The sequence below is a fragment of the Paramisgurnus dabryanus genome, chromosome 10 (assembly GCF_030506205.2).
Source record: "Paramisgurnus dabryanus chromosome 10, PD_genome_1.1, whole genome shotgun sequence".
In the NCBI taxonomy this organism is placed as follows: Eukaryota; Metazoa; Chordata; class Actinopteri; order Cypriniformes; family Cobitidae; genus Paramisgurnus; species Paramisgurnus dabryanus.
In genome coordinates, this window is record NC_133346.1 from 23,072,533 (window position 1) to 23,090,524 (window position 17,992).

Below are 17,992 nucleotides of genomic sequence, written 5' to 3' on the forward strand. Positions count from 1 at the left end.
CATTGTAATATTATATCGGTTTTAAAAAGATTTTTTGCACACCTTCGGCGCTTCATAAAACAATGAGCACCTGTGTTTTGCGACTTTGAAAACCGATCCGTAGCCTACAGCTACGTCCTACACAAAAGTATAATTCGTCCTTAAGTATGAGCAATAGCAATGATGCTTGCCTTAGCAAATGTTTGTTTTCACAATGAAAAACCGCATTTGTTATTGTATGCTGTGTTATAATAAAAGAATCTATATGGTCGACCATTAAACATACCTTCCTGTTCTTTGATTCAAGCTGATCCTGTTTCTGCTTGCACCTCTGTGTTGCCTCTTTGATGCTGGCAGACTAAAAAAAAAAGTTATTTTAATAACTGAAAAAAAAGGTGTATCATGTTAACATTCAGAAGAGATTGTGATTCACTTACCATTTCCTTCATCTGCTGTTCAATGGGCTGCAGCTGAGTCTCCACAGAGCGAATCTTTCTGAGCAGAGGCTCCTGAGCTTCTTTCAGTGACTTAAGCCTTTGCTTTATTTCATCCCTCTCTTTCTTCACTTCCTCCATCTCCTTACGTGAAGTTTCATACTCCTAAAGATAGAGGTTAAAAAGAGCTTACCAGTATAAAATTACCATTGTGGAAACGAGTATTGAAAATGTGGTTAAGAAAGGTGAATGGAAAACAAACACTTTTGCATGCAATTTTTTGTTTCAAAGCTAAAATAAATTATATTTAAAAAGAAAATACAGTTTATTTTTTAGGTCTCTAGGAAAGTTTCTTGAAGTTAGTTACGCACCACCCAGGGTTTCTTCTTCTCCAGCATCTGGATCCGGTCCAAGTGTCTCTTCTTCATGTAGTAGCGCTCCACATCCAGTTTGTTACGCTCATGTCGCTGTCTGGTTTTTTCAAGAAAGTTTGCTTTCTCCTGACAGGCAGTCTGTTAAAGAAATCCAAGCGAGTTAAACAAAAGGTCTGTCAGGTCGCAAAGCCATCAAGAAACAATGTGCACATCTCAATTCATTTAGGTTGACATATGTCTAAGCTTAACAGAACATTAAAATGTTATAGCTGAATTTTATTTAATGCATAGATCCATTGGTTGTTCAACGTCAGTTTGTAGTCCTGAATGGGAATTTGCCGTGGATTGTGCAGGACTACTCCATGTTGACTTTGAATTTAGAAACATTGTCTCATAACAAGATAAAGGTTTACCTGGAGTTCCTTTTCCTTTTGGCGAAATGTCTTCAGTTCTATGTGGTATTCAAACATTCCTGGAGGACCAACTGATTTTTCGGTGGCTTCAAGGAGCTCCAGTTTTGACATCTTGGCAAATTCACCAACTTTCTCCTGTGACATCAGATCAAAGGCTAAGCAATGACTGCTTCTTTTTCATTTATCTAGGTTTTTCAACAATATAAATATAAAATAAAAACCTCTTACCTGAGGTAAGAACTGGCACAAGTTTCCAACCTGAATACGCAGCTCTTTCACTGCCTCCTCTACAGCTTTCTGACTGGCGTGCTTCTTATTGATCATCCATGACGACTGGTTGTTCTCAACCTGAATCTCTCTGGTGATTACCAAGTTTCCTTGTGCTCTGTACCTAAAAAAGTTTGAACGATTTAAACAGCTCAGAGTCTCTAAAAACTTTTGTGGAATGTGGTTGAATAAATAAATACTTACAACTCAATCTCAACTGAGCCTTTATTACACCCTCGCTTAACATACACACCAACCTGGAAAAGAAAATGACTAAAGTTGGCATAATTGTTTGGTGCATTGAGAGTATTGCTCAATGAAACAGCTGTGCCTTGTACAAACAACATGTGGTAAAATAAACATTCGAATGGGACAGATATTTAATTGTTAAAAGAAACAAGTCAATCTCAGGCTTAAAACCATCTATAAAAGTGTGACATGCTTGTCTGCACCTCTGCATTAAACCCATTCCAGTACCGTAAGTAGTGAATAGGCTCTACCCACTAGGCTACTACTGCATCAAAGTAAAATGCATTTATTTGTGCATTTACCTTTGTATTGAATTACAAAACAATAATCTGTGGATGCATTTGTGGATCTGTTAAATGCATCTGTGAATAGATATGTGCCATTTGTGGATATGTTGAATGCATTTGTCAATGGATGTACGTGTATGCGGATCTGTTTAATGCATGTCGATAGATGTATGTATTTGTGGATCTGTCTGCATTGGTGGGAACTTTTTAAACATGAAAATGCACAAGGTTTCTTTTTTTTAAATTGAGAATAACATTTACAAAACAACTGAGAGAGTCAGCATAGTAAATAAGTGTGTAATACGAATATTACATTAATTTTCAACAGGGGATCCAAAGATTCTATCATAGTGTCATATTTTTGTGTTATTTAACATTTTCAGAGACGACAAAAAGCTGTCAAGTTCCACAATGAACAACATAAACATTTGGTCGAATTAAAAAAAAAGTGTTTGTGTATATACAATTGTGCCTGCAATATTAGTAAATTCACAATGTATTCAAGATCTTTGTTAACAAGATTTTATGCACGAGGTTTCTGCAGACTTGAGTATGTACGTTATGACGTATTCATTTGAAAGTCAAATTTTGGTAACCCAATACAAACTCTCTGATGAATCTCTATGATGGGTCCAATAAAACTCACCTTGTCTCCTCTGCCCAGGACAGCCGGTTTTCCTGCCAGGCCCAGGCATATGGCACACACTATGCTGGATTTGCCTGTGCCGTTGGCACCCACAATCATGTTGAGTTTGGGTCCGGGGAAAACCTCGGAGTGGTCATATGTGCTATAAAACCAGAAATATGCAGCATAAATACGATTCAGTGTGATTTAATCTTAAAGTCAACTGTGCCGTAAACGCTCAAGAATATAGTGTGTCAGAAGACTGGAGCTGAAACAGTGAGTTAAACACTTACAGGAAGTTATGCATAGTAATGCGCATTATCGAGCCCTCCACAAAACCTTCGCTTTGGCCATCTGTGCTGGTCGACGGAGTGGGTTGGCTGTTTAAAACCTGTTTATTTGTTATTTCGTGGCTCACGCGTTTTCGCTTTTGAGGCACATCCATGTCTCTTCACGTGAAGATGGTTGATGGTCAAGCGGAACGACACTTTCGTTTCGCGCCTGTGTTGTGGATATGTCGTCGTGTGATTGGCTACGAGTTCCCACGTGATGTCTTTAAATGGTTGCCAGATTGTGAATTAAATTTTGCCAGACTTGTGTAGTTACTAAAAAAATCAGCACTAGATGGCAGTAAGGAACTTAAGAAAAATGTAAACAACATTTGAAAAGCATGCAAAGTCACTTACAATATGTGCGTGCGTGTGTAATTAAATAATTTAATGATCAGATTTTAGTGGTTTCAGTAATTTATAGCAAACTGATTTATCTGTTAATTGGTAAATATTCAATTAAATTCGACTTAAAAATATTATTTATAACACTATACTGTTGTCACACTAATGTTTATTTTGTTTTATTTGGTCTATTATTCATTCATTCATTCACTTTATAGCTTTTCATAAAACATTTATATCACAAAAGCAAATATAGAAACAAATTAATAAAATCATGATAATCTGATTATATAATAACAAAAATCTGCACCCCTATTACTTAGTCTAGCAATAATACAATGAAACAGACATTGACTGTTTTTATAAAAAGACTAAACATGTCATGTCTATTTATCTATTTAGTAACAGTGTAATAAATAATCCTGTTAGTAGTCAGCTTGGTGTCATATACCTTAAATGTTATAAAGCCAACACACATGGCCCCTTACACACAGTAATAATACATTTTATATTTTATTCACATAAAAATAAAACCCCTTACATGTTATGTTTTATTTTACAACTAGGCTAAAATAAATTTACCTGTACTGAAGTGCAAATTAAATCAAGCAAGAAGGATAAATCTATAAGTTTAATATATTAATATAATTATTAAAACCTTCTAGTAGAAAATAAACAGAACAATATACAAAGTCTTAACACGTACAGTAGGAGAAAACTAGGCCTATGTGAGATTTATGTGGGCATAATATTTGTATCTGCTTAGTTAATGCATAAATCCAGGTGCATAAATCCAAAATGTTTGCATATTTCTGCAACTATAGTCTATGTGAAAACATGCATAATTCTGTTATGCAGTTACTTCCTTCCTTTCACCCTCACTGAAAACTGCACACAGATGTTTCAGATGTTTTAAGTTTTCTCTGTTCTTTCAGTTTAAAAAAAAAACATTCACTGAATATCATTAATATCATTTCCAGATGGGCTCAGTAGGCTGATGTTGTCATCAACAGATTCTGTAAAGATAAAAGGGCAAACAGTATTTAAAATACATTTATGATAACCTATCTAACAAATGTACATGATAACCAACTTATCAGGAATACCTCTGCACGGTCCTCTTTCAAAAACAACATCATCGATTGCGATATCACTTCTTACTGATGCGCCTCTCATGGCTTCAAACACAATCTAAAAGTTAGGAAAGAGATATATGAACAGATATCAAATATTTATGAAAATCAGGTTGATATTCAAGAGTTTTGTGGAGAGCTGTGAGTCATCTCAAAAATGGTTCACAAGTCTGCCTAGTCACAGACTAGATTTTAAATTGAACTAGGATGGCAAAATTGCTTCTAAACTTTTTAAATGTTCAACAAAGCTTCATTGTTCTTTTGTTGTGGACATCAAAAGTTGACAGTCCATTCAAATTCTTTTTAAATAGCCCACATTAAGTTACTGCTCCAATTTCTATTGTTAATAAAGGGCACATTTTATGCAAAACCCAGTTTTACAAGGTGCTTGGACATAATGTGTGTTGGCAGTGTGAACACAACAACCCTACAAGGGAAAAATTCCACCCTCCCCTTCGTTTTTAATCCCTATAGAACAAAAGCAGTCTCATTAGACATGCTGTTTTGATTCTCTTGTAAATGTGACGTCACACAAACAAACACATGCTATAATAAATAATATGTGGGGTATTTTGAGCTAAAACTTCACAGACACATAGGCACAACTGAAACTTATATTAAATCTTGTAAAAATGGGCATAATGTGTGTCCTTTAAGTCAACAATTTTGTACATTATTTAAGAAATGAATTATTGTTTGGTATTAAGGACATTGTGTTTCATTTTGTATAATACACTATTTTTGATACTGCTGTCAAAGTTGTGTCCCAAAGCAAAAACCAGATGAAAAACATTAGTTTATGGGTAGTTTTTTGCAACTGACCTGGTGTTGTTGGTCATACTGGTAGGTTATTGAAGCTCGAAACCAGGACACACCCTGCTCTCCATAGCGGTGCCATAACAATTTGTCTTCGTTGTCTTGTCCAGTGTGAAGATAAACACTCAGTTGACCCGTCCCTGAGCCGTACATATGATAGTAAAACTGTAAGCACTGTGGTTCTCTAGAACCCCGCAGTGAGCTGGACAGGAGACGAGCTTTGTTACCAGGTAGCATAAGTGATGCTTCAATGTGCAAATAATGACCTAAAACCAGAGTAAAGAGATTTTAACGGAAAAAGTCCAGGTTTAGGACAATTTATGCATTATAAACAACACCTATGACATGCTATTGATTATCAGAACTGTGCTAAAGTCTTAGGCCACCACCAGCTTTATTGATTTAGCAAAGTTGTAATGAACATCTATATTTATTTTTTGCTTTCTTTGATAAAATACAAACAGAACATTCATACAGTATGCATATACAAAATAAAAATAAAACTAATTTTGGCTTCTGGCATCAGACTTTCGTTAAAAGCCACTAATTTCATGACATCTTTACTTTTCTGAACCCAGAACATATAAGATAGATAATAATTGGGTTTTCTGACCTACTCCAGTAGTGTGGTCTCCTCTCGGCCCTGTGTATGAGGTTGGTGTGGGTCCTCTTGCCAGAATCCAGTCACCTGTGTCTGCCTTATCCTGAGAGTATCCACAGAAACCGGCTTCAAAGTTACACTGAGACGGGATTGACGGAGATGATGCTGCAAAGGCATACAGTTTCTACATTTCTATTCACAATAAATAAATCAGTGAATCAATGTAAGATGCAAATACACCATGAATTGTAATACATAAAGCTTGTTTACCTAATGCTAAGCAGTCACCAGAGCTGACCTTAATGTCATCGAGACCAACAGAACCACAACTCCAGACATTTTTGCATGTACTGATGAAAACCATCTTTACAGCCGCATAGACGTGGAAAGATCAGAAAACAGACCAGAAGCGTTTCCTTTATTTCCCTTTTGAGCAGTGTAATTTATAATTATGCTATATATAACTGTGCTATTAAAATAATATATATTGCACCAAGTTATCATACACAAGCTATATGCCAAGCCATACAACAACTGCCTGTGAGAAATAAATAAAATAAAAAACTGTTGCTCTAGATGTGCTGCATCGGATTTGATGTCACTGATGTTAAACGGCCAAACTGAGTTCTTGAGTTTCACATAACCAGTCACATATGATGACTTAAATATAAGCACCTGCATTCAATTCAAGAGATTCATCACACAAAAGTTATGGTTTTGGGTGACCTATTCCGTTAAGATGTCTTCTATTAGATGTTATTCCTCTAAATCTGGATCCTACTATAATAAAATGGTATCACGTGAGACAGAAAAGCATGCCTTGCAAACAGATGTTAGAGAAGTATGCTGAACTTAGAAATCATAATTTCTCTTAAATAAAATTGTGTCAATATAAACAGTTAAGTTTTAACACTTGTGCCTATGATGTTGTGTATATTTATGCTCTTACCTGAGCATTCTTTTGGCTCTGTATGCTCAGTTCAGCTTCAATCCAAATGTTTCTTATCTTCTCATTCTGTGTCCATATTTTTTCTTTAGTACCATCTATGTAATACAGATAGACAGCCAGGACTTGGTCTGCTCCCCTAATACCTCGCAAGAAATAAAAGAATTTCAGACAGTATTTCTGATTCCTGGGCAATGGTGGTCCAAACAGACGGCTGACATATCCAGATTGTAAATTCAAGCGAGAGTTAGCCAAAAGAAATGATCCTGTATAGAAAAAACAGATATTTAACCTCATTTATTATATATGAGATGCAGATAATAAACAGATTTATATACAGATATATGCATGCACCTGCTCCTGTGGTGTGATCTCCAACACTGTAGATGTTGGGTCGTATGGAGACTTTTCTCCACAGTGGATCGCCCGTCAGGGTCTGCGTGTACTGACAAAATCCTGACTCAAAATTACAGTTTGCAACGGATGGATCAAAGGTCGGTTCTGTGGAAGCACAACTGACTTTTTAGCCATTGAGCAAAAAGGATGTTTGATAAGATTGTTGCCTACGGAGGACAAAACAGGTGGGGATAAAAACCATAGACTTATATTGAATGAAGAATGCAAATCATATCTTGGGACTTATATATCAGAGGCTTTTGTATATATTTATAAGTAAAAAAAAAAAATTTTTATCTGGTGCATGGTGCTGGCATTACGCTACCAACATTGAGGCAATGGGTTCAATTCTCATGGAATGAATGTAGACATACAGATAAAATGTCTGGATGCACATTAAGATACTTTGGATAAAAAAGTTCATTTGTGTGCATACCTGTGTCTGCATTACAGAAGTCTGGTGAGAATGTGATGTCATCAAGAACTACGAAACCTCCATGTGGACTGTTGAATGCCACTTCAAACACCAACTTCATGAAACACATATACATACATATTTTCTATACAAAATAACATCCTTAAAACTGGATTACACTAAACGATTTTCCCAAGCCATTTACAAAGTTAACAATTTTGAATTAAAATTCAAAATTTATATGGAAATGAAATTGGCACTACTCAGACATCTGGATCCATCATGTTGAACCAATGAATGATATGCTGACAATGTTACATAATGTTTTTGAAGACTTGAAGTCAGGTCTGCAATACATGTGCAAGTTTAGATTTCAGTTTATTCTTGTGCAACCTTTTGTTTATGATCATAAAGTAATAAAGTCTCATAGCCTATTTGTTGTGTAGAAGAGCTTCCCCCTTAAAAAAAGACTGCCTATAATCCAGACAACCACTATTTGTTTTGTTTTATGCATTGTTTAGGAGTGGGTTAATCTGAAATTTTATGCCAATAATAGACCTGAAAGGTGAGATATAATAGACATGAGAAAAAAAGCTGAAATGGGTTAAAGACGGGGTGCATGATCTCTGAAAGCCAATGTTGACATTTGAAATCATCTAAACAAACACACCCCTACCCCAATAGAATCTGGACCTTCTTTTGATAGACCCGCCCCACACATACGCAACCCAGGCATACGCCCTGTCCCAAATGGCACACTCCGGACTTGTGGTCCTCCTCAGAGTCCACACTTTGATGACATCACGTAGTCCATACTTTAGGGACCCTTGATGCGAGTCCACGTGGGTGCACCGGAGTCATATTTTGGGACAGACTCGAGCATCACACCGGAAATAGATAGAGAAGTTGCCCGTCAGTGTGAACTCCTCCCTTCCGTCGTCTGATTGGTCTGATTGCCCTTTCGCAAGGACTTCTGGGTTGGCAAAGTGCGTGAAACCTGCTGCAGTGCGGGCTTCGTTGAAGACCGCATCAAGGGGGCAAAGGAGGCGGTGATGAGCACACTTCAAAGCGTTAAAATGACAGATGGGACACCCTACGGACTCGTAGACTAAGCGAGAACCCGCAATTTAAAACCTCTTCAACCCTGAGGACCCTGTCCCGGGTCCAAAATTTTGTATTTTGACTTAATATAAAAGATTCTTTTAATCTTTAATGGTCTGTCATGGACCCCAGTAACACATATGAGATACTGTTTGAAAGCTTAGAGTCTCTACTTTCTGCAGATATGCATCACTTTGACATATCTTTTACTGTAAGAAAGTTATTTACACTTAATTTACACTATCACCCCCCCCAATATTTTTTGATATCATATAATATTCACATATTTCATATTTTTCAAAAATGACAAACATGGGCAAGTCTTATATCAAATGAAAGCTCTGATTCTCAGGAATAAGGCTACATCGTTATTTTTGTTCTAATATCAACACATATCCAACAATCATCGAATGAATAATAAGGTAAAAAATGGTCTTTTGTAAACATATGTGAAACTTGAGTGTGAACTGCCTCAGATAGCACATATAGCCACAAATGATACACCATCTTTTATTTTAGGTCCTACTCTAAACAATGAGTCCATTCACAGCATTTTTTCTTTGGTTGTGTGCATAATTAATCCCTAGCTTTTTATTATATGTGCAAAACAAAAAATTAATATTTTTATGAAAAATGTATTTCCGCACCCTTCAGTAAAATAAGAATATCTTTTGAATGCGACATGCTAAAGAGTTCATTCTTTTTTTGGGTGTTTACTGTCTGCTGCTGCTAACAACCAGAACTGTCTGCAGTCTGCTAGAGCATCCAGAACCAGAGTTATACACTATCAAAGACAGTCTTTACAACATAAAAAAATAAAATTTGGTGTTTCATCATATGAAAAACAACATAAATAACAATATTTGTCACAAACAGCAGCTTTTTATGTAACTTCAAAGGGTTTTCTTTAAAATGATATAAAGAAATTGCATTTATTCCACTGTATGTGGTTATGGTAGCACTTCAAATGTTTTTTGGCAGAAATTGTACACCATAAGCGAATTATTCCTCCCATCAGTTGGAGTAAAATAACTTTTGCATATATTATGATAGAGAAAAAATTCCTTTTTCCTCTGTAGGCTGACAATAGCTGGAATCAAACAAAACTGTCAGCAGGGACCTGAGATACCCAGGACCAGAGTTATATACTTTAAAATAAAAACTTTAGAAAAAAAACATAAAAAGCACCTATTTATTTTTGTGTTTATTAGAGGCCTGACATCACATACAACCATGTTTAGCACTTTCAACAGTGTTTTATGTAATTTCAAAGGGTTTCCTGTAGGGATGCACCGATAGGATTTTTTTGGGCCGATACCGATTTAAACAGACAATTTCTGGTCGATACCGATGCAGATACCGATATTAAACACTTGTATACAATACTATACAGTTGGTCTATTAGCTAGTTTATTTCTGCATCAAATTATTTTTACCTGAACACGGATTGGATCTAATTAACATTCAACTGACCAACATAATAAGAGAGGCACAAATTAAGCTAAAACAAATATAATAAGACAACATGACAACCTTCAAAGGTGGTTTTTGCTATTCAGCATTTATTTTATTAACAACATTAACTTATTTTTTACATATAATGGATTTCTTTATGCAGTTAATTAATAAACAATCGGTATCTGCCTTTCTCGTGCTATTGCCGATATGCCGATGGTTTCAAATTCATCAAAAATCGGCCGATAAATATCGGCGGCCGATACATCGGTGCATCACTAGTTTCCTGTAAAATGATACCAAACTTTTGTATGTAAACCTCTGCATGTGGGTATGGGAAGCTTTTGAAATTGGGTAGGCCAAATCCAGGCGAAAATTCCCAAAATAGCTTCAGGGTGGAAGAAGTTAAGGCCACGAGACCGAAAGTCCACATGAAGTGCGCCATTTGGGACAGGGCCATTGATGTCGTTTAGTAGACACGCCCCTTACTGCTGATTAGCTACAAGTGTGTTTGTACTCGGCCCGACTCCCTTTTACAAAGTGTTTTTCAAAAAAATCACGGACCCCGCCTTTAAACTAAACTCTGTTTAAACTCAAGTTAACCTGCCTATCTAGTTGGGTTTTGCCTGGCTGTGTTTACCTCTATTGGATATGGAGCTTTCAGATCCACTTGGACAGGTATCCAGACCCTGGCTTCTGGATTCCAGTCCAAATGGTTGTTTTCAGGTAGGTCAGCTCTCCATAATTCCTGGTATTGTCCAGCCTGATCCCTACTGAACAGGGAGAACAGATGGTCTCCGGAATGATGCTGCTGGTATATAAAGCTCAAGCAGCCGGACATGGGGACTGTCGTCATTGGTGACACCAGCTTGGCCACATCCTGGAAACTTTTAGTGTCTGTAGAGTCTACGTACATGTACCAACCTGAGTAATCAGTGCATTTCTTTGTTTACTCATTTGTTTACTAATTAGATTGGGATTACATATTAAACTTTTCAATACATTTCAGCATTTTAATATTATATTATGGTATAAAATATTTCGATAAGATAGCCCATATAATTATAATATTGAGAGCCTGACCTGTCTTGTCATCAGGTGTCGTATCTTCTGCTTTTCCCATAAGCCAGGTCAAATATTTGTTATTCTCGTTCCTGTATCCACACTGAGGTTCTTCAAAGTCACACTCTTTGAAATCACAAGAGCAGAAAAATTGTTATTTTTGCACAACAACAAAAAAACCATGAATAGGATGGATGGATTTATAGATAGATATAAAAATGTTGTCCTGGAGGATCAGCAGTTTGGACATTATTATACTCCTCTCAGCAAACACCTCTAGAGAGACTAGGTCCACTCCAATGACAGACCTCGCTTTTTAATGGGTTTATGTATCCGTCTTGTATCCCCCACTTTTATACCAGTGCCCCAGCACACCACCGCATAAAATAATAACAAAAGCTTTCCAGCTTTGCAAGACCATTGAGGCAAATAACAGTCAGCCACAATGCTGACAAATAAAAGATCTGAAAAAATAAATCTGGTTTCATTTAAAAAAGACTTTCATCGGACTCAGGAATGTGAACACAATCTGATGTCTAGTATAATAGGACACTGTTTAAGGGGAAAAGCTTTTTTTCCCTGAGGTTAATCCTCCTTTTAATGTGGTGGTTGGCCTTAAGTTTGGCACAGCATTGTGATGCTAGCAGGAAACATGATGAATTACACTAAATATTTTTCAAATAAACAGCTGCTTTCTTTACAAAAAAGCATTAACTAATGCATAACATACACATAACATCAGAACATAACCCATCTAAAACTTAAAGGGCACCTATTGTGCACAAGGTGTTTGGCCATAAATGTGTGTCTATCCAATCCTTCTTTCGTAACCCCCATTAAACCAAAGCAAATTCATTAGACATGCTGTTCTGATTCTCTTGTTAATGTGACATCACACTCTCCCACAGCCACTGACTCACAGTCCTACATTACCATAGTTTCTCCCCTCAGCGAGTTGTACATCAATAGTAAAATGCCATTGTGTCAGACTGTATTTACAGGAATCAGATCTATTTTAACTGAAAATGGTTACTGACTCTTAACTCAAACATGTACAAACATGAAAAGTTTTTGCTCCCACCCAAATGGGGCATTTTGAAAATGATTTGTGCAGACTGATCTCATGGAAAGTTGTGTTATAGTCACGCAAAATTTTATTAATTTATTCATGTCTATGACAAGAAATTCAGCTTTTTTTGCCTTGAGCACAAATGTATTTTTTGTGTCAGTCGCACAAATTTCTACAAATAGTTTTTCGTGTCTGTTGCACGACTTTCTTTCTCGTGTCAATTTATGAATTGATTTCTCGTTGTTTTTTCTATTTTCTTACCATTGTTGCTAACCCCAACTCCAGGCGGGAATAGTTTTAAAAGCAGAAGAAAAACATGTAGAAACCAATACATAAAAGTACATACTAACCAAAACCCCAAATATAACCCCAACCCGAGTGACAATAAAAAAGAGAAAACAATACATAAAACGACCGGAAAAAGAAAGTTGTGCCATGGACACGAAAAACTATTTATAGAAATCTGTGTGGGTGACACGAAAAAAAAAACATTCGTGCTCAAGGCAAAAAAGCTGAATTTTGCCATGAACACAAATACTTTAATAAAATTTTTCGTAACTATAACACAACTTTTGTGACATTATGTTGGATTTGTGGGGTACGTTGAGCTGAAACTTCACATGATGCAATACACTCAACTCAGTGTTGCGTCAAAAAGGTACAAACCCAGCCATCGAGTTAAATTAACAAAAAAAAAAGGGTTTTATCCAGCATGGGTTTAATCCTTTTTGCCCCAAGCTGCACAACCCAGTATTGTTTTTTTTTTTTTTTGAGTGTTGCTAAGGGTTACCAAAGCTTTTTTTCTGAAAAGAATTTGGTAAGACATTCTAAAAAAAATTTGTGTGTTGCTATGGAGTTGCTAGAGTATTCTGTGGGGTTTCATGCCCTTATATTCTGCTACCTTTTGTTGGCCAATACTAGTACTAACTCACTTACTCAACAAGCCGCACAACAATGCACAACAATGCACAAACAGCGCAGAACACTTTTAATGCTAAAGTTTACTTAGGGTTAGAGGTTCAATTGAAGTTTGAACCCATAAACTTAAAAATATGAGGTACTAAGAGGTATTCTTGCCTTAGAAAACACCACAAATGATTGTTCTAGTTTGTCACATACAAACTATCACTGACCTATACAATATTTGTCAGAAATCTTGATCTCAAAGATGGAAACACTGCTGCCTTTTCTTAGCTGGCTTTCAATGATAACCTGCACAGAAGAGGCAAGTTGGCCACATGACAATCACTTGATAACATGAAAATAACTCATGTATCAAAAAGCATAAAATAAACAGTTCTCTCACCTGGAATGGTTCTGTAGCGTTTTGAAGGTCGATGCTGGCTATGAGCCAGCTTTCAGATGGGCTTTGGGTTATCCAGAGCACATGATCAAAACTATCTCCATCTGTACGCTTCTGCACCTGCAGAGAAGCATTACCTGTGATCTGATAGACCATCCTAAAACAGCTCCAGTCCTGCTGGTCCACATCTGGACCCAACAGAACCGCCTTTCCCAAAGTCTCCTGGGTTTGCATGTCAACTGTGATGAAGTGTCCTTATTAAAGCAGACGGAAAAAACAATATTTATGGCAAGAGCTTGTGATAGCACAGCCAGGAATGCAAATGAAAACTTTTTTAGCTGAAGAAAAAAATTGATCCTTTTTTTTAAAGGATACAGTTAATAAAAAATACTAATTCATTCACCATTTATGCATTTTTTATGCATTTCAAACATTAAGTAATATTATTATATATACATTTCTATTTAAACATGTTGTTTTTATACATGCACAGACCAGTGAATTTTGATTATACTGTTGTCTCCGCATTTGCATTCTGAATCGGTAAAATTAAAATCGGTTAATTAATTTCCTGTGCTTTCAGATTCAATCAAAAGCAAAAGATTCGGTTGTCTGCTGCAAATATGCTGCATGCCACGTTTAAAGACAACAAACCATTGATCCAATAATATGGCGTTTCACTGTCTCCACATGTGGTTATCATTGAGACCCATTGCTTCCAGATGTTTGAAAGAACATCTTTTGCACCTTTCACACATTTTAACCCATGATCATTTTAAATCCTGGGTTAATTTTAATCCTGGCTAATCTTGCTACAACTTTCAGTTTATTCTGGGTTCATAATTCACAGTTACCTTTGGTTTTTTGAACACAATAAAAATCATCTTTCAGACTTACGAATGTAAACAATGTCTAACACATTTTCAAATTTAGTCTTGAAAGATTACTTCACAAAAACTAAACAATAAAATAATTATGTCAAGTTTGTTAGTAAATAAAGACTTAAAGGAATAGTTCACCCAAAAATGAAAAAATAGCCTATATTTTACTCATCTTAAAGCCATTCTAGGTGTATACGACTTTCCTTTTTCAGCCAAAAAATTTAATTACTGTAAATAATATCCTCGCTTTTTTCAGCTTTATAATGACATTGGATGGTGCCCCATTTTTAAAGCTCCAGTAAAGGCATTCATTCATCAAAACTAATCCATAAATTTATTAAAGTAACAGTATGTAAGAAATTTATATCAATAGATCATAATATGGCCCTGATATGTCACTTGACATTAAGAAATAATTTTCATTTCAAATACTTATATCACTCACAACAGTGGTCTGGCCAGGATATTGTCACTTAAAAAGTGGAGTTGTAGCCCTCAGCTGCAAAATGTTGTCATTTTGTATACTGGCCACCAGTTGTGTGATTGCAGTACCAGTTTTAGCCACAAGTTTTGTGATTGCAATACCAGTTTTGGCCACAATCCTACATACTGTTCCTTTAAATGTCTTCTGAGGTAAAGGGACAGAATTTTTGGTAATGTTGGATCAGAGGTCAGCTTTCCCCCTGACCTCAACTCACATGTGAACACACATGCAGCCATAGCCTAATTTATTAAGTTTGACATATAAATGTTTCCTAAAAAAAAAAACATTGCTTCATTTCATAAGACATTTAATAACTGTATGGATCAGTTTTTGATGGATTTTTGTTTGTGCTTTTTGAAGTTTTATAAATGGGGCACTATCCAATGCCATTATAAAGCTGAAAAAGGGTCAGGCTATTATTTAAGATAATTCCATCTATGTTCAGCTGAAAGTAGAAAGTTACATCATATATATCCTTGGCTTGAGGTTGAGTAAAATGGCTAATTTTCATTTTGGGATAAAATTTTTGAATTTGTGGGCTCTTTGACTCACCGATAGGGTCGAGATTCCAGCTGAGAAAGGCTGGATCAGATGTGTAGCTGCAGGTGCTTTGGTCAAAGCTGCAGGAGCCGAGCAAAAGCTCTGCCTCAACTGTCGCTAAAGCAAAAGACAACATGTTGTGATTTAATCATGATAGAACTGTGACCTTGACTTATTTCTCATATTTAAATGTTTTAAAATATTGGAAAAAAGTAAAAATGCATTACAAAAAACGCATATTATATATGTATTATCAATGTAATAAACAATATATTATTGTAAAGTTACTGTGCATTATGATAACTTACATTACATTTATGCATTTTGTAGACACAAAAGAAACTTACATTGCATTTAGGCTATATATTTTACCAGCTGGTGTGCTATACATTTACAAGCAAACACACACACACACACACACACACACACACGCACACGCACACGCACGCACGCACACACACACACACACACACACACACACACACACACACACACACACACACACACACACACACACACACACACACACACACACACACACACACGCACGCACGCACACAAAATCACCTGCAGTAAGTTAATCTTACCAATGAAGCTCAGAATGTAGAAAGGAAGCATCTTATGTTTTGTGTCATAAACAAAAGACTTTTAAACTTTAAGTTTAAAGTAAAAAAGATTCAGCTTAGCACAACATACAGAACAAGACTGCATTCTCTCCCTGTGTGTCTCTTAGGCTGGCAGCACAGAACTGAACTGATGTGAACTGGAGCTGTGTGTGTTTGAGAGAGAGAGAGAGAGAGAGAGAGAGAGAGAGAGAGAGAGAGAGAGAGAGAGAGAGAGAGAGAGAGAGAGAGAGAGAGAGAGAGAGAGAGAGAGTGAGAGAGAGAATATTATAACTATATTATTACTCCATTATGTACCTTACTATTTTACTTTTTCACTACATCTTACCAAATTTTTTTTTTTTTGCAGTATAAGTAGGCAAGCCTGTTACACCCCTGGCTGTGTCCGACCCTATCCCCAGGGCCGTTTCTAGCCATTTTGACACCCAAGCGAAACCCCTACTGGCACCCACCCAAACACCTATAAGGGCGGCAATCACATTTTAGGGTGGCTTTGTCCAGGTTGGACCAGGGGTAGGCAAATATTTTTATTCAAGGGCCAATTCAGATTTTGAAATACATTTGAAGAGTACTATAATACTACGTGAACGACAAATGTAGCTTTATTTATTCCAAATCAACACTCAATTTTTACTGGACTTAAATTATATGGGCATTTATCTTTACCCTGCTTTTAAGAACACAATTTCATATTTTGGAAAAGACACTGCTCTTGTGCATATAATATTTACAATTTTAAAGTAAACATATAATCAAAGTAATATATTTAGCATAGTAAGATAGCATAGTGGACATTTCATATCCATTGAGAGACATATTTACTGTTATTATCATGAGGAAAATTAACCAAGGGTTTATTTTTGTAGTAACCATGATTTTAGCAGATTAATTACAATTTGTACTGCCGTAGTTTTACTTCAAATAAAATACCACTGTTATTATGGTGAGAACATAGTACATTTCTGGTTAATTACTACAATTAAATAAAACTTTAATTGTGTTTCATTTTCTGAAGGGCAAATCATTGCATGATAAATATTACATATGAAACATGAAAAATCTGTGTTTAAAACAGAGTAAAGTAGGTTGTGGTCTTAAAAAATCGCAGAACATTTGAGCAAATCATACCACCTACAGATGCTGTTGAAATATTTTGGGTTAAGGAAAAACCAATAAATATAATAACCATATATTTTTTCTTTGCACATGAAGCAGTGTAATTGTCCACTTTGTCTACAGGTTTCAGTTACATAGAATTAAGTATTATGGTGCTAACAACAAATAAGTGATGTCCAGGTATGTTGACATCCAGGTGGTTAAAATGTAAAGGTTGCTTTTCTGAAATAGAACCTGAAATAAAACTCTTGATGAAGTATGTGGTCGATAAATACGACTTCCAGAAGACGCACACGAAATCCTGGCCAGGATGCGTCCTGGAAAAATGGCACATATAGTTCCACTCATCCTTTGCCCATTCTTAGTCTTAATTAGCGTGTTGTCCATGCCTATTTGCATGTTCTTTTGTAATTATTATAAAAGTTTAGATTTATTCTCTGAGTCTCCTGCCTTCTTCATCCGCACGCACCCTAACACAGCCCAGCTGCAAATGCTTTGGCAATACAACTGTACAGTTTTTGTAATGCCAATAAGTTGCAAATATTGAGTAATGTTTCAGTAACGTGTATCCGATTCAGAGGTTGAATTCTTACTATTAGATTAGTAGCCTAATTTACAGCTTCAACTATAAACAAACGTCAGTAGGCTAATATAGAACATGAATATTGTTCAGCTAGATTTTTGTGTTGGATACTAAAGATTTATTTTCACTATCATACTGTGCCATGTGGTGTATCACAACATCTTTC

At 36.0% G+C, this 17,992-nt stretch overlaps 2 protein-coding genes across 3 annotated transcripts in view; both read right to left on the reverse strand.

Annotated features, from left to right (window-relative positions):
- smc5 (structural maintenance of chromosomes 5) overlaps positions 1 to 3,207 on the reverse strand; it is a 19,176-nt gene extending 15,969 nt beyond the window's left edge. The window contains exons 1-8 of the mRNA XM_065290256.2: positions 2,922 to 3,207; positions 2,650 to 2,791; positions 1,672 to 1,724; positions 1,429 to 1,591; positions 1,201 to 1,335; positions 785 to 925; positions 417 to 578; positions 266 to 337 (exon numbers count right to left, since the gene is read on the reverse strand). Coding sequence (XP_065146328.1) covers positions 266 to 337; positions 417 to 578; positions 785 to 925; positions 1,201 to 1,335; positions 1,429 to 1,591; positions 1,672 to 1,724; positions 2,650 to 2,791; positions 2,922 to 3,073 — 1,020 coding nt within the window. The 5' untranslated portion in view covers positions 3,074 to 3,207. The remainder of the gene's footprint in view (positions 1 to 265; positions 338 to 416; positions 579 to 784; positions 926 to 1,200; positions 1,336 to 1,428; positions 1,592 to 1,671; positions 1,725 to 2,649; positions 2,792 to 2,921) is intronic.
- Positions 3,208 to 3,796: 589 nt separating this feature from the next.
- Positions 3,797 to 16,256, reverse strand: mamdc2b (MAM domain containing 2b). 2 transcript variants are annotated; one of them, XM_065290258.2, is made up of 14 exons: positions 16,092 to 16,256; positions 15,517 to 15,621; positions 13,603 to 13,853; positions 13,430 to 13,508; positions 11,249 to 11,353; positions 10,806 to 11,071; positions 7,631 to 7,724; positions 7,153 to 7,299; positions 6,802 to 7,064; positions 6,123 to 6,216; positions 5,865 to 6,017; positions 5,258 to 5,517; positions 4,409 to 4,493; positions 3,797 to 4,318 (listed from the first exon to the last, which is right to left on the reverse strand). In XM_065290258.2, exons 1-14 carry the CDS (start codon positions 16,120 to 16,122, stop codon positions 4,254 to 4,256), a joined length of 1,998 nt encoding a protein of 665 aa, XP_065146330.1. In that variant the 5' UTR covers positions 16,123 to 16,256; the 3' UTR covers positions 3,797 to 4,253. The 2 variants fall into 2 exon arrangements, with proteins under 2 accessions (XP_065146330.1, XP_065146329.1); XM_065290257.2 differs by having other exon boundaries at positions 10,806 to 11,089.
- Positions 16,257 to 17,992: the final 1,736 nt, after the last annotated feature.

What these genes read in the sequence shown, in the direction of transcription:
- mamdc2b (XM_065290257.2), bottom strand. Translation starts at nt 16,122, where the DNA reads ATGCTTCCTTTCTACATTCTGAGCTTCATTG. An exon ending in CTACATTCTGAGCTTCATTG is followed by an intron (nt 15,622 to 16,091) that starts GTAAGATTAACT and finishes CTTTTGCTTTAG; the next exon opens with CGACAGTTGAGGCAGAGCTT. An exon ending in CTTCTGTAATGCAGACACAG is followed by an intron (nt 7,300 to 7,630) that starts GTATGCACACAA and finishes GTGCTTCCACAG; the next exon opens with AACCGACCTTTGATCCATCC.